The sequence below is a fragment of the Seriola aureovittata genome, chromosome 8 (assembly GCF_021018895.1).
Source record: "Seriola aureovittata isolate HTS-2021-v1 ecotype China chromosome 8, ASM2101889v1, whole genome shotgun sequence".
NCBI lineage: Eukaryota > Metazoa > Chordata > Actinopteri > Carangiformes > Carangidae > Seriola > Seriola aureovittata.
This window is the reverse complement of record NC_079371.1, coordinates 14997313-15009665: the sequence shown is the minus strand read 5'-3', so window position 1 is coordinate 15009665 and position 12353 is coordinate 14997313. Positions and strand designations below refer to the sequence as shown.

General features: G+C 39.8%; 1 protein-coding gene across 1 annotated transcript in view; it reads right to left on the bottom strand.

Moving 5' to 3' along the window:
* The window catches only part of trpc7b (transient receptor potential cation channel, subfamily C, member 7b), a 46547-nt gene that overhangs the window by 19614 nt on the left and 14580 nt on the right, over positions 1 to 12353 (bottom strand). The window contains exons 4-7 of the mRNA XM_056383545.1: positions 10194 to 10358; positions 4510 to 4726; positions 2856 to 3089; positions 729 to 993 (exon numbers count right to left, since the gene is read on the bottom strand). Coding sequence (XP_056239520.1) covers positions 729 to 993; positions 2856 to 3089; positions 4510 to 4726; positions 10194 to 10358 — 881 coding nt within the window. The remainder of the gene's footprint in view (positions 1 to 728; positions 994 to 2855; positions 3090 to 4509; positions 4727 to 10193; positions 10359 to 12353) is intronic.

Genomic DNA, 12353 nt, shown 5'->3' with positions numbered 1-12353 from the left:
AATTATACCAATATTGATGCATTTTCCCTCGGCTCTCACTGACAACTGCCTTCTCATTTTCACTTTCATTTTAATTTTGGTCTGTAGCTGTGTTTGTAGTGGACATAAAGAAGATTGAGCCCTCTTCTGCAGTATAGTAAACACACAATGGTGCTAGAAAAATACCTGTTTTCTACCCACAATTCTGTTAAAGCTGTGAGATACATCAACAATTCGCCAGTGTTTGTTATAGATTTTAAAAGTGAAGCATCCAATTCATTATTCTCCTTATTAAATTTAACAAACAACCTGATTGCCAGCTTTAGGCCTGAGGGGAGATTCAAGTTCGATCTCTGCCACTGATGAAGCACCATGGATTTAATGAACCCAGCAAACACTATCATCAAGAAGATAACATGACGATGTATATTGATCTGGGGTTTTTCTTGTTCTATGGCCTGGTATAGCGATAATAGTAACATGGGACCCAAATCAGTTACAGATTTTTTTTCTCCTCTTTAGCAGTTGCTTGTGATGTAAAACGACCGGCATCTGGCCATAATATAGCCCCACTGTGTTTGCCTTTGTGAGAGCGTTTATGTACGTCTGTAAGAGTGAATAAGAAAAATGCAGACCTGTAGACATAAACGTGTGTATGTTTAGACGTAATCATTGTCTGGTCACACAGTCACACACATTTGCTCTGTACTGTACACACCATAACACTGTAACAGCCAGGCACGACTCACGTGGTGAAGGCAGGATTGTACTTGGCTCCCAGGTAGTACGAGTAAAGGTTGAACATGCCAATCATGAAGGCCACAAACACCATGATGAAGATGACCATGAACTTGAAGATGTCTTTGACTGTGCGCCCCAGAGAGATCTGCAGTGGGCCGAAGCTTTCGTTGGCCGGCAGGATGTAGGCGATGCGTGAAAAACTCAGCACCACAGCGATGGCGTACAGGCCTTCTGAGATGATTTGGGGGTCAGATGGGCGCCACTTGTTCCTGGCTGGAGGAGGAGAAGAAAGAGAGAGACAAGTAGATGAATAGGTGTATGATGTGTAATCTGTGCGTAATCTGAAAGAACTACAGCAGAGTCAAACCAAAAATTTTTGTGTATTCATTCGGTTTTGAGGGAAACTTGTTTTAAAATCCGATGAACTAAGTAAACATGCATAGCTCCAATATTAATGATGAATAATTCACAGCTGTTTTCATGAATTCAGGATTTAAATATCTTTCTGATATCAAATTGAAACAATGGATCCAAAGCTGGTTTAATATTTTTGGTAAAACTTTACTTAATTCCCCATATTTAGCTGTTATAATTGCTTAAAACTACATTATAGTGTAGTTACAATGTGTAAACCATTTATCAAATATGAATGAAATTAAATATAGTTCTTATAAATGCTAAATACAATAGGTTAAAGTAAAGTGTTACCTCGTTGTCTATTATTCAAACTGCGGAAAAACTGTACTTCAGCTTGAAGCGGAACTCAGCCATCACCTGCACATCACTATTTCTTCAAATTATTGCTGGTTAAAGTACAGTGTGTGCACAGCAAACGTTTGGTTACAGTGGGATCTCAACATTTTCTAGAGATGTTTCTAAAGAGCATAATCTTGGCTTTTAAGCACATGTGCTTTGATGGAGGAGAAAGCATAGTATGAAGATGGATTAAGTGAGGATGGAAAGAGGAGAGGTGGAGAGAAGAGGGAGAGGGAGGAGGGAAAGCAAAGAGTATGAGATTGGTGGACAGCAAAGAGAAGGGATAAAGGGATAATGTGTGTGAGGAGAAGTAAGGACAGAGAGGGAATGGCAGGAAAAGAGACACAGTCAGACATGTAGAAAGCGAGGAAAACTGAGCTATATTGAAAACTGATATTTATTGAGATATAAGATCAATAAAATAAGGGCCAAAAACAGAAGAAGAGGAAAGTAAAAGAAAGAAAGTGTCTGTTTTGCTGATTTGCTGTTAACCTGTGACTCTCTTGGACAAAGAGTGAGCACATGTCATACACATGACATATGAAGATTACTATTGTGAAGATTATAACTAACACTGCAGTAATATCCAATACACACTCATGTATTTACTGATGTGTCATGACAGAGTCAGACCACCAGATGACAGCACTGATGAAGGTTCCTTTAGTAGGCCACCAAGAGAGTACAGTCCAGTAGACTGTGGGCTGCAAGAGCTTTTCTATGGTGAAGAGAAGTTTTGGGTCTGGAAGTGAAAAAAAAGTTTACATGTTCTATGATCTTGACGTTCCTAATTTGTTTAATATTTATTAATATTCTGACAGTACATTTCCAAGAAAGGCAGACAAAGAAGGGAGTTTAGGCATTAATGATGGGTTTTGAATATATTATACAATGTACATCTGTACTGACTTGTTATCATGAGTATATTGCATTAAATATGTGTGAACATCTTGGATTAAGTATGCAATGACATCTTTATCTAAATGACAAATACACTCTCATCTTCTATTGCCCCAGTTCAGGTTTTTAGTTATTCATGAATTTTTTACACAAATACTCATCTAATTAGCTTTTCCTTATCAGTGACTGATGTAGCACAATAATTCAAGCAGCTCATGAAAGCGTTTACATTTTATCATGTGGCGTCAAATTAGCATTTCCTGGAAAAAATTGCCTGGTAGATAAGAAGTGATGCAGTGTAACATTTTGTGCCAAGGAAAAAATGCACAATTAACATTGCGAGAGCATATTTATCACGAATAGAGATCGTAACAATGGCTGAGAAAACAAAGAAAAGTGTGCCACATCCAGGAACTCAGACACAGTTACTAACATTACACAAATTTCATTATATGAATATATTCAGAGTAACTGCTCACCGTAAGTAAAGTAAGCGACTTCATCAGGTAGTGAGGCGTTACTGAGGTCTTCGTCTGGTACATGCATGTCCACATACTGCTGAGCTTTGGACGCCTTGAGGAATGCCATGAAGCGTGCCGTGAAGGATGCCACGAAGATGGAGAGCATGCCGAAATCCAGAACATTCCAAAGGTGCATCACATACTCCCTGGGCCCATCGCTCCAGATCTCTTTACATTCTGACCAAATCATACCTGAGGAAGAAGATACACACACATTAACACATGGATACATTGAGGAAAGACAGGAAATACAGAAGATAAATACAAATACACAAAGATAAAGAGGCTCTCACAAAACATAAACAGATGTAAACATGCACACACACACAGAAACTGTCTTGCACATACACAGATGTTGACAACAAAGCATATAATTTATACTCGGACATCCCCACTTGTAGCTCAAGTGCATGCATGCACGCACGCGCACACACACTCACACTCACACACACACACACACACACACACACACACACACACACACACACACACACACACACACACACACACACACACACACAGAGGAGAACCTAATTCCTCCGACACAACCACTCTGTCATTCTCTATTTGGAGCCAAAACAAGGAGAAAATGACTGCAAAGGTTCCCTGATCTGTATCATCTCTGTAACAATTACTGGGCCTTCAAAGCATGCAGCTGGAATTACAATTACCGTGGTCTACGTAAGCCACCACTGCACATACACACAAACACACGTGCAGACATGCACACACACACACATGAGCACCTGCTGCCAAAAATGACCACAGATAGGAAAACAATGGTGCCATTACATGTAACCAAATAAAAATATAACCATATGTGCACCGACTTACACAAACCTAACACATAATGCTATTATATCTGTGTGTGTGTGTGTGTGTGTGTTGATGGAAAGAAAACCGTCAGCAGATGTGAAGCAGCAGCTGAGGTCTGACAGATATTGCCACGGACTATTTATCTGTCGAGTTTGTCTTTGTGTTTCTGTCATCTCCTTCTAGCTCCCTTTTTCCCATGCCTGCTCTCTTGTATGCCACACACTCCACTCCTCCTTTTACTTTCTTTAGTCTCCCCTTACCAATTCCATATTCCTGAGCACCACCTGTCAGGTCAATCTCCAAATTTCCCTCAAGCTTATCGTTAGGACTCAGTATGGCTACTGCTTCAACAAGTCTGGCCTGTGCTGCATCCAACCAGGAAACTTTAATTTGATCTCGGGAGATAAGAGAGAAAGTTGTTGTGCTGCCATTATCTTGGTTTTTGTCCACTTGGTTGGTATGATACTACATTAATCTGCCCAAGGGCAAAGAAGTTCACTGATTCTTTCCAGGAAGTTGATTTTTAGGGAAGCTGTGTTGTAGGAAAACTTAAAAGGATGTTTAAGATTACCATCCAGAAACATCGCTAAAGACTCTTCCCTTTAGCATCTTGTTCAAGTACGTCCACATTGATTAAAAAAATTAAAAGAAAATCCACCAGGAAATGTCTTGCCTTGACTCTCTGACATGCCAAGTTTATTTCTTATCATGATGCACAGTGACTATCTGTCCATCTGTTTGCATTTTAATTGGCTGCAACTGTGCACAATTTCAAACATGTGAGAAGGTGACTCACCCAACACCCACTTCATGATCAACATCTCTGTCCAGGAGAACTGGGTGGTCTTGACCCTGAACACCTGTCGTGGGTGGTCTGTGATGGTCTCATTGGGAAGGTTCTTGACTCCCTCAAAGCGGTCAGAGGCGTTAACAACCAGCAAACCCAAGAAGATGGTGAAGGAGACAGCATGAGCTACGAACTTCATGAAGGGGCTTCGCAGGATCTGACCAAGCTGGAAGTGAAAAGATTGAGGAAATAATGAGATTTATGTTTCATTATGTATATGTTTATAAATATTAATGAGAGAGAAATATTCAACCTGCATGTATTCTTATTATATCTTATTTTGTGACAGACACACTGATATGTTACTACCTTATAAAGTCAATTTGGTGAATGTGTTGGCAAACTGTTTATATTTCAAGGGTCTAAGACAGAGGGTGTCACAAGCTGTGCAGATTGTTAAGCCCCCTGAAGCAAATTTGTGATTTGTGATAGTGGCTATATAAATGAAATTTGACATTACTATTCAGCAGACACAGTGCAATATTTGCATTCAAATGTGTTTCTGGCCACAACCCTCGTTTTAGCTGTTTTGGTGGTGACTGAATCCTGAGCTGAATATGGAGCTTTTTAGCTGCTAAAAAGCTCCACTATGTTCATCAGCTACTTGCTAACCGAGTCTGTCTGCTGCTTGGTGGTTGGCAGGCCGCATACTGTGTGCTGCCTGGTGCGTCTGGAATCATGGTTGATGAGAGGGGTGACAGTGAATCAAAACATCTGGATGACAATTTTCTGTGGGTCTGACACCTTTTATATTATATTTTAGCGATTTTTAAAATAACAATATTGAAAAGAGTAGATTTAAGGGGATGTCAAAGCCATATTGTCACTGCAATGTAGTAGAATGAAAAAGTTTTCTATTCATCATACTTGTTAAGAAGTTGTTATTCACTTGTGTTTGCCAACACATCATCCTGCAAAATCTGCTTTTGGATTAGGGAGTGGTAGTAGTTGTGGTTTTTTGAACAAATACTAATTGCAGGAAAACAAAACATTTGTTTTTATTTACTCAATCGTAAATTCATGGCTTTTGCACAGTCCCTGAGATTTTGTTCCTCGGAGATCAAAATTTGAAAAGCACCACTACACAACCATCTTAGCAGGCAAACAGCATCTGTTGTGATTCATGGATGCGCTTAACCAGCAATCACTTTCACAGCAACATAATGCCAGAGTAACTGGATGCCAAACAATCAAGTGTTTGTGGGAATGCAGCATATGGGGGGAGCGTAAGGAGCGTTAAACATGCCACCACACAGAGGGACCTTTTTATAATTGTACAAAAATATGCCACGACAGACAAATACACATCCATGTGCAGGCACACACAAACACACAGACAGACATTCACACACTTCCAACCCCATACAGACATCTGAGATCCCAACATTTGCTACTGTGTAAACCTGCTGTGTTCAATATTAACTACCCACAGGATATCTCTACTCTCTGCATGCACACTAACACATAAGATTCAATAGCTGTTCCCATGCCACACACACTAAACCATGCTGGAAGAGGTTGTCTGGTATATCTTAACCCCGCAAAACCTCCTCCAACCCTCCTCCTGCCACTGGGATGGCTCCTCATTTCTCCCAGCTCCTTTACTGATAAGGCTGATCCATTTCACCCATCAGCTTAAATGAGATGGTCATCCTAGATCAGCCCTACCACTGCCTGAGGACTGAAAACCCCATGGCTTTCTCTTTTATCAATTTGATGGTGACAAGAGCTGATCTTCTCTCCTCCAATGAAATGGTGGCTGCTGGCAGCCGGCGCACGCAGACTAAATAAAAGAGGTTTGGTGTGAAATGGAAATATCAGAAGGCCAGAATGGAGCTGCTGTGTCCTCTATTATTCCCAAACATCTTTTCACCAGGGAGAATCAAACCTGGCATACATTTAGTGTGGACAGATATTTACTCTAAATGGGAAAGTACTTTTATATGGGACTCCTTCAAATTTCTACATTTTTAAACCTCTGTGCTCACTGTTCCATCCTTCTCCACAAGTCACACACACATTTACAATCCCATTTACCAATATATAATATTTACCATAATTGGTCCGTCATCGACCCCCCACCCCCACCCCCTCCCCCTCCCCCAGAACCCCCACCCCCACCCCAAGGATAGAGATGCAGGGGAGGAGCCAAAGAAAATCTTGAGTGTGATCAAAGTAATCAAAACAGCAGGGTCAGAGCTTGCAGGCAAAGAGACCCTTGAGCAAATTAAAATTAAATGCATGACAGACTGCAAGAGAGTAATTAAAGAAAAAAATCATTAGCTAATATGTGAGTGTGGGAGCAATATGTAGCATTTATAAATGTCAGCCTATTATTGTCAAACTGATTGTGATAACTGGTATAATTACCATAAATAAATAGCCTCTACAGTATTGCCAGTAGTACTGCTGGAGTGTCTGAAAATTAAGACTACATTTATAATAATTATGTATCATACATTTAGTATATACTTGTATTTAGTCATCTTTCCTCACTTATACCTGCATACCTGGTTGTAATGTGTAAGTAAACAGCTAGTATTACATCAAATAAACTAAAAAATGCAATTCTGAAAAATTTGTGGTGGGATTGCTCACTTCTGGAAAAACTCACGCTTGAGTGTGTGTGCTACTGGCTACTTAAAAAAGGCTGAGGCGGAGCTTTACTGCTGGAAATGCCAGAAACTAATCTGCATTGTTGGTACAAATTTGTATGAAGGAGTAAATAAAATTGTCTGAAGCGAAAAAGGGCTGAAGGATGCAAAATGTGCCATGAAAGGAGAGTAAAATCTGTGGCCGTGAGGTTGAACAGAACATTTTCAGAACAGATTAACACTTTCTCCCATTCTGGCTGTGATGTCACTCTACCATCTGAATGTTCCATCCATTTTATTTCCATGGGGAAAAATTGTTAACAAATTGTTGAATATTTCAGAAATTATGAGATAAATCGTTGAGAAAAATAATTTGCATTATCTCCTGATTGAACCACGTGTTTCTGGGCTCAGAAGAACATATAGAGGGATTTCCTGCACAGCAATCCCACCAATAAAACCACTGATGCCAACACATAAAGGAAACTGAATAATAGGGCAGGTATAATAAATTCATTGTTTTTGTACAGTAGTGATTTCTCTGTAATGGTCTAATTTTTAAGGGAATTGTGCTAATTAACTACTATAAAGAAATACTGACTCACTCACTAATTAATACAGCAACAAGTGGAATTTTCTTGGCCTTGCTGTATAAGTAAAATAATAAGTATTATTATAATAAGTAATAAATATAATAAGTTATTCCTTGACTAAAGCATGGTGCTTGTTCCAGCAGGAGGGGAACCTGACAAGGCAACTTCTTTTTTACTCATGGCTTGTTTTTTTCACTTATTCCCTGTTTCATCTCTTTCCTGTCACTCAAGGAAGGCTGTAGAGTATTCTCATGTGCATCTTTAATATGTATCCACCCCCCATTTTCACCCTTTTCAATCAATCAGAAACATTGTATATTATAATATGCGTCTGTTTTTCATCCCTTCCAAAGAGCATATCTCATATTGTTCTCTTACAGGAGATTTCCAAAGCAGATATCCATGTGATGTATCAATGTTTTCACTGTCTGCCTTCGATAATTTACTACTTATCTTGAGCATCAATAACATCAATATCTTCTTCAGCTCTCCTAGCTGATTTAAATTGTAATATGCTTTGGAGTTCTGCTAGAGCTGTAAGAAATGAGCAGTTGATGAGATGAGCAGAACGAAATTGCATGATTAGCATCAGGTGTGGGAGGGCGCACTACACACAATCAACCTAAACACATCAAAGCTTCCTCTCTGCAACCTGCATCTGTCTTGATGTATTTTTCTCAGTCAATGTGTCTTTATCTATTTCATTACCAAATTCATTTAATATACCTGTTTGTCTCTGTGGCCATCACATTGTTATCAAGAGTGTATGAACATCCAGTTTGTCTCATTTATTAGCTTGATTAAATTCTATTGTCCTTCCCTCCATAGGTCTTTTCTATACCTCAAATGTTTATTTTCAGTATTTAACCGGTCTTTTAAAATCATTCAACAACAACAACAACAACATAATAATAATAATAATAATAATAATAATAATAATAAGGTGCCTTGCATCCTATATTAATTTGTTATTTTACATATTATTTCCACACTGCTACCTTTTTTTTATGCTGTGTTGTGTCAGAAATGGCGGACTGTGACAAGCAGGCTCATCATTTGGTTGATTCATAGTCAAATGTAATCATACATGCACGTGCTTACATGTGCACGTACATACACAGACTAGCACACACAGATTAACATAAACAGGTGTTTTCGTGACACAGAGAGATCTGAAGCCGCTAGTGTCTCATGATTAAATCCATGTCTCGCTGGTGGAGATGCACTCTCAATGTTACTGCTCTCCATCCTCTCATACACACTTGACATCAGCTGCTCTCTTTCTCTCATAGTCTACAAAATGACTAATTCATTAGTTATACCTAACACTCAAAGGTCCTCAGCCCTGTTTCTGAATCTTAGCGCACACACACACACAACCTTGTTTTACTACATTCGTGGAGACCCATTGTTCATGCATTCCAGGCCCTTTACCATTTAAACCACCACAACTGACTGCCTAATCCCAATCCTTACGATAACCGAAAAAACACGGTCTCAACCCTCAAACAGCCATTTAAACATGTGGCCTCCAGCATCTTGGTCCCCACAAAACTGTCAGACCCCGCAATTACAGTGGCTCCTGGTGTTTGGACCCCACACATATATTAAAGACCTAAAGAACTAACACACACACCACTTGATGATGAGGTAGAGGATTATCCAGGTTGAAGAGCAGATCTGCATAACCACTTGCTCAGCTCTGTCATATTGTGTCACTTTACAGATTATAATTTGCTTGATGGAGTATTAACAAAATGTGATAAAGTACCTCAGGGCCCTATAATCAAATGGTGACCATACAGTGATCTTTAAATCGGATATCTGTGATGTTTTTAGCCACACTCGTCATTTGGTCTGTATGTAGCTTGGCAGCTAGTGGATGGATTGACATTAAATTTGACTACATATTCATGGTCCTCTGAGAAATAAACCTAGTGACTTTAATGAGCCTGAAAGAGAGATGTGCCAGAGAAGAACCCATTAAATTTTGGTATAGATCCAGTTAAATGGGTAGATCAAGGAATTTTTGATAACTTTCTGTAACAAAATAGGATTTACATTTTTGCTAATTTCACAGAAAATAATGTATGGATCTTCATGTAAAAAAAAAGGAAATACATATTTACGGAGTTGAGATCTATGAGTCATTGGTAGTATTGGTATTTTGGTATTTTCTCTCAGTATTGGTGTCAATTCTGTAACTATAGCCAAGTATTACAGAATAATAAAAAAGAGAATAACAGAATAAAAACCAGAACAAACCTACCAGAAGTCATTGATAGTAGAAACAACAGCAAAGTTAATTTCATTGTGTGTGTGTGTGTGTGTGTGTGTGTGTGTGTGTGTGTGTGTTCTGAGTATAGGTGCGAGTCTCTGGTTTGGATCAGTGGATATGATTACACAAAGAGTTGGTCATACTACCACATACTGTTCATGTTCATACCTTGCTACATGGCATTATCCAGTAGGCAATGGCCAGGAAGGGCAAACCTACGGTGACCCCCAGCACTGTCCAGCACTTCACCCCAACGGACTGCTGCCTCAAACCAGGCAGGTTCTCATACCAGATAGTCAGCAGCTGCTGTTGGCAGTTGGGATGGGCAACAAACTAGAGAGAGAGAGATGGGGACAATAAATTTAAATCAATGGAGAATAAAGGGAAAGAAAGCACAGGGCAAGAAAGGTGAAAGAGGAGAGGGAAAGAGAGAGGAAGGGAAGAGAGGATCAATTAGTAAACAGACATCAATAAAGATGTTTCCAGAGAGGCAGCAAACAACTTGCCCCTACACTGAAATGACTCAATGGTCAAATAATGGAAGAAGCTGGCTTTACAGGCTGACAGCAGAGGCTTATTCATGTTGGGGTTCAATATGTAGAAAAAAAATCTATTTCTTTTCCTTTGAGATACTATGGTCATGGTCATTCATACTTGTGTTGTCGTTTCAAATAGGTAACAGAGATAGTGAGGGGGGTGTTCTCTATAACAGACGAAGCTGTTTTGTGGTCCAATCTCCATCCTTCCATTCATTGTGTCCCACCCCAATATCCTGTTAAGATTTTCATGCTAAAAGGAGCGGACCGAATTTCTTAATTTCTATGCAGTATAAAGTATAACACCAATGACATCTTTATCATTAAAGGCATGCATGCTGTACTTGGTACTTTCAAGTGCTTTTGAATAACATCGATGTAACGAGTGTAGAACGGATGAAATTCGAGATTATACAGTATTCATGAAGAAGGCTTCTGGTGCTCCTCTTTATGTTAATATTCAAGGTATTCCTAAGTAGCTGAGTGTGCAAGCTGCTTTTCTATTTAGAGAACATCCATTGTGTATTCATTACTATCAAAATATATTATTCACAGCCACCACTTGGCTTCATTTAGAATGAAAAAATGCCAACAAGCAGGTTGGCAAATCAATTTAAGATACAGTATGCATAAGAAAGCATGCATACAAATAAGAAGCACTGAGTGTTCACATTCATTACTGAAGCATATTTGCTTTATTAGATAAGGCTCGGTCCGGTATTTCAGCATCTGCTGACAATATTACTCCGAAAAATGACGTGACAAATGAAGGCTACCAATGGTGTGGTCAGGCTGGAGAGGATGGATGTTTTTGTTCCAGCTGGAGGAAGGATGTGGAAAAACAGAGCAATCAATGCTCAGGAGGCAGTCAACTAGTGTAATAATCAAACTCTGTGTTTGTGGATTGTTTATCGTTCACATCTACCATCCGAGCAACAGGTAACGGCTGGTCAAACCTGCTTTCCCTTTTCGTTAGCCTCTTTGTTTTCTCCCTCCATCAGTCTTTCACAGCCCTTCACCAATCAGCCTCGGTCATCAGATTCAGGGAACGTTTATCTGAGCTGACGATTGACATCCTCTGCTCCCATCCACGGATCATATCGAACACACGAACAATGTGCATATGTGCATTCAGTCATTTCTACATTCAAAGGGAAACCACACACAACCACACACACCCCACCCCACAAGGCCGTAGTTAACAGAGTTTCCCACTGGTGTCCAGTGAGCAGTCTATCGACCCATGACATGAACCCTGCCTGCGTCCGGCAACATGCATTACACACAGTCATGCTCCACCTGGTTTCCATGGCGATCTGTCCCTCCCTCCCTCCTCTCGTCCTGTGTAATTAGCTCCCAGAGTATTCGTCACGCTCTCTTGTACAGGATAAAAACACAGCTCAAACAGGCCCACAAACACACTCACATATACTAACACACTAACATTTACACACACACATACACATGGGATTTACTTGCTTGAGAAAACATGCAGCACATGAAGGTCAAACAAAAACCTGTGTGTTTGTGTGAGAGAGAGAGAGAAAGAGAGAGAAAGAGAGAGAGAAAGAGAGAGAGAGAGAGAGAGAGAGAGTATGGCAGGGTGAAATGGGGAAAAGGGATTTGGTTTGACATTTAGTAAGAACACCTCTGCTCAGCAGGGGATTTTCTCTCTGACACAGAGGCCAGTTTGTTGTTTACACAGGGCCCCCTGAGGTCACACACTGAATAATACACAAACATACTGTATGTACATGTGCACAAAATGGCTCGTAGACACTAGCTTACTTAC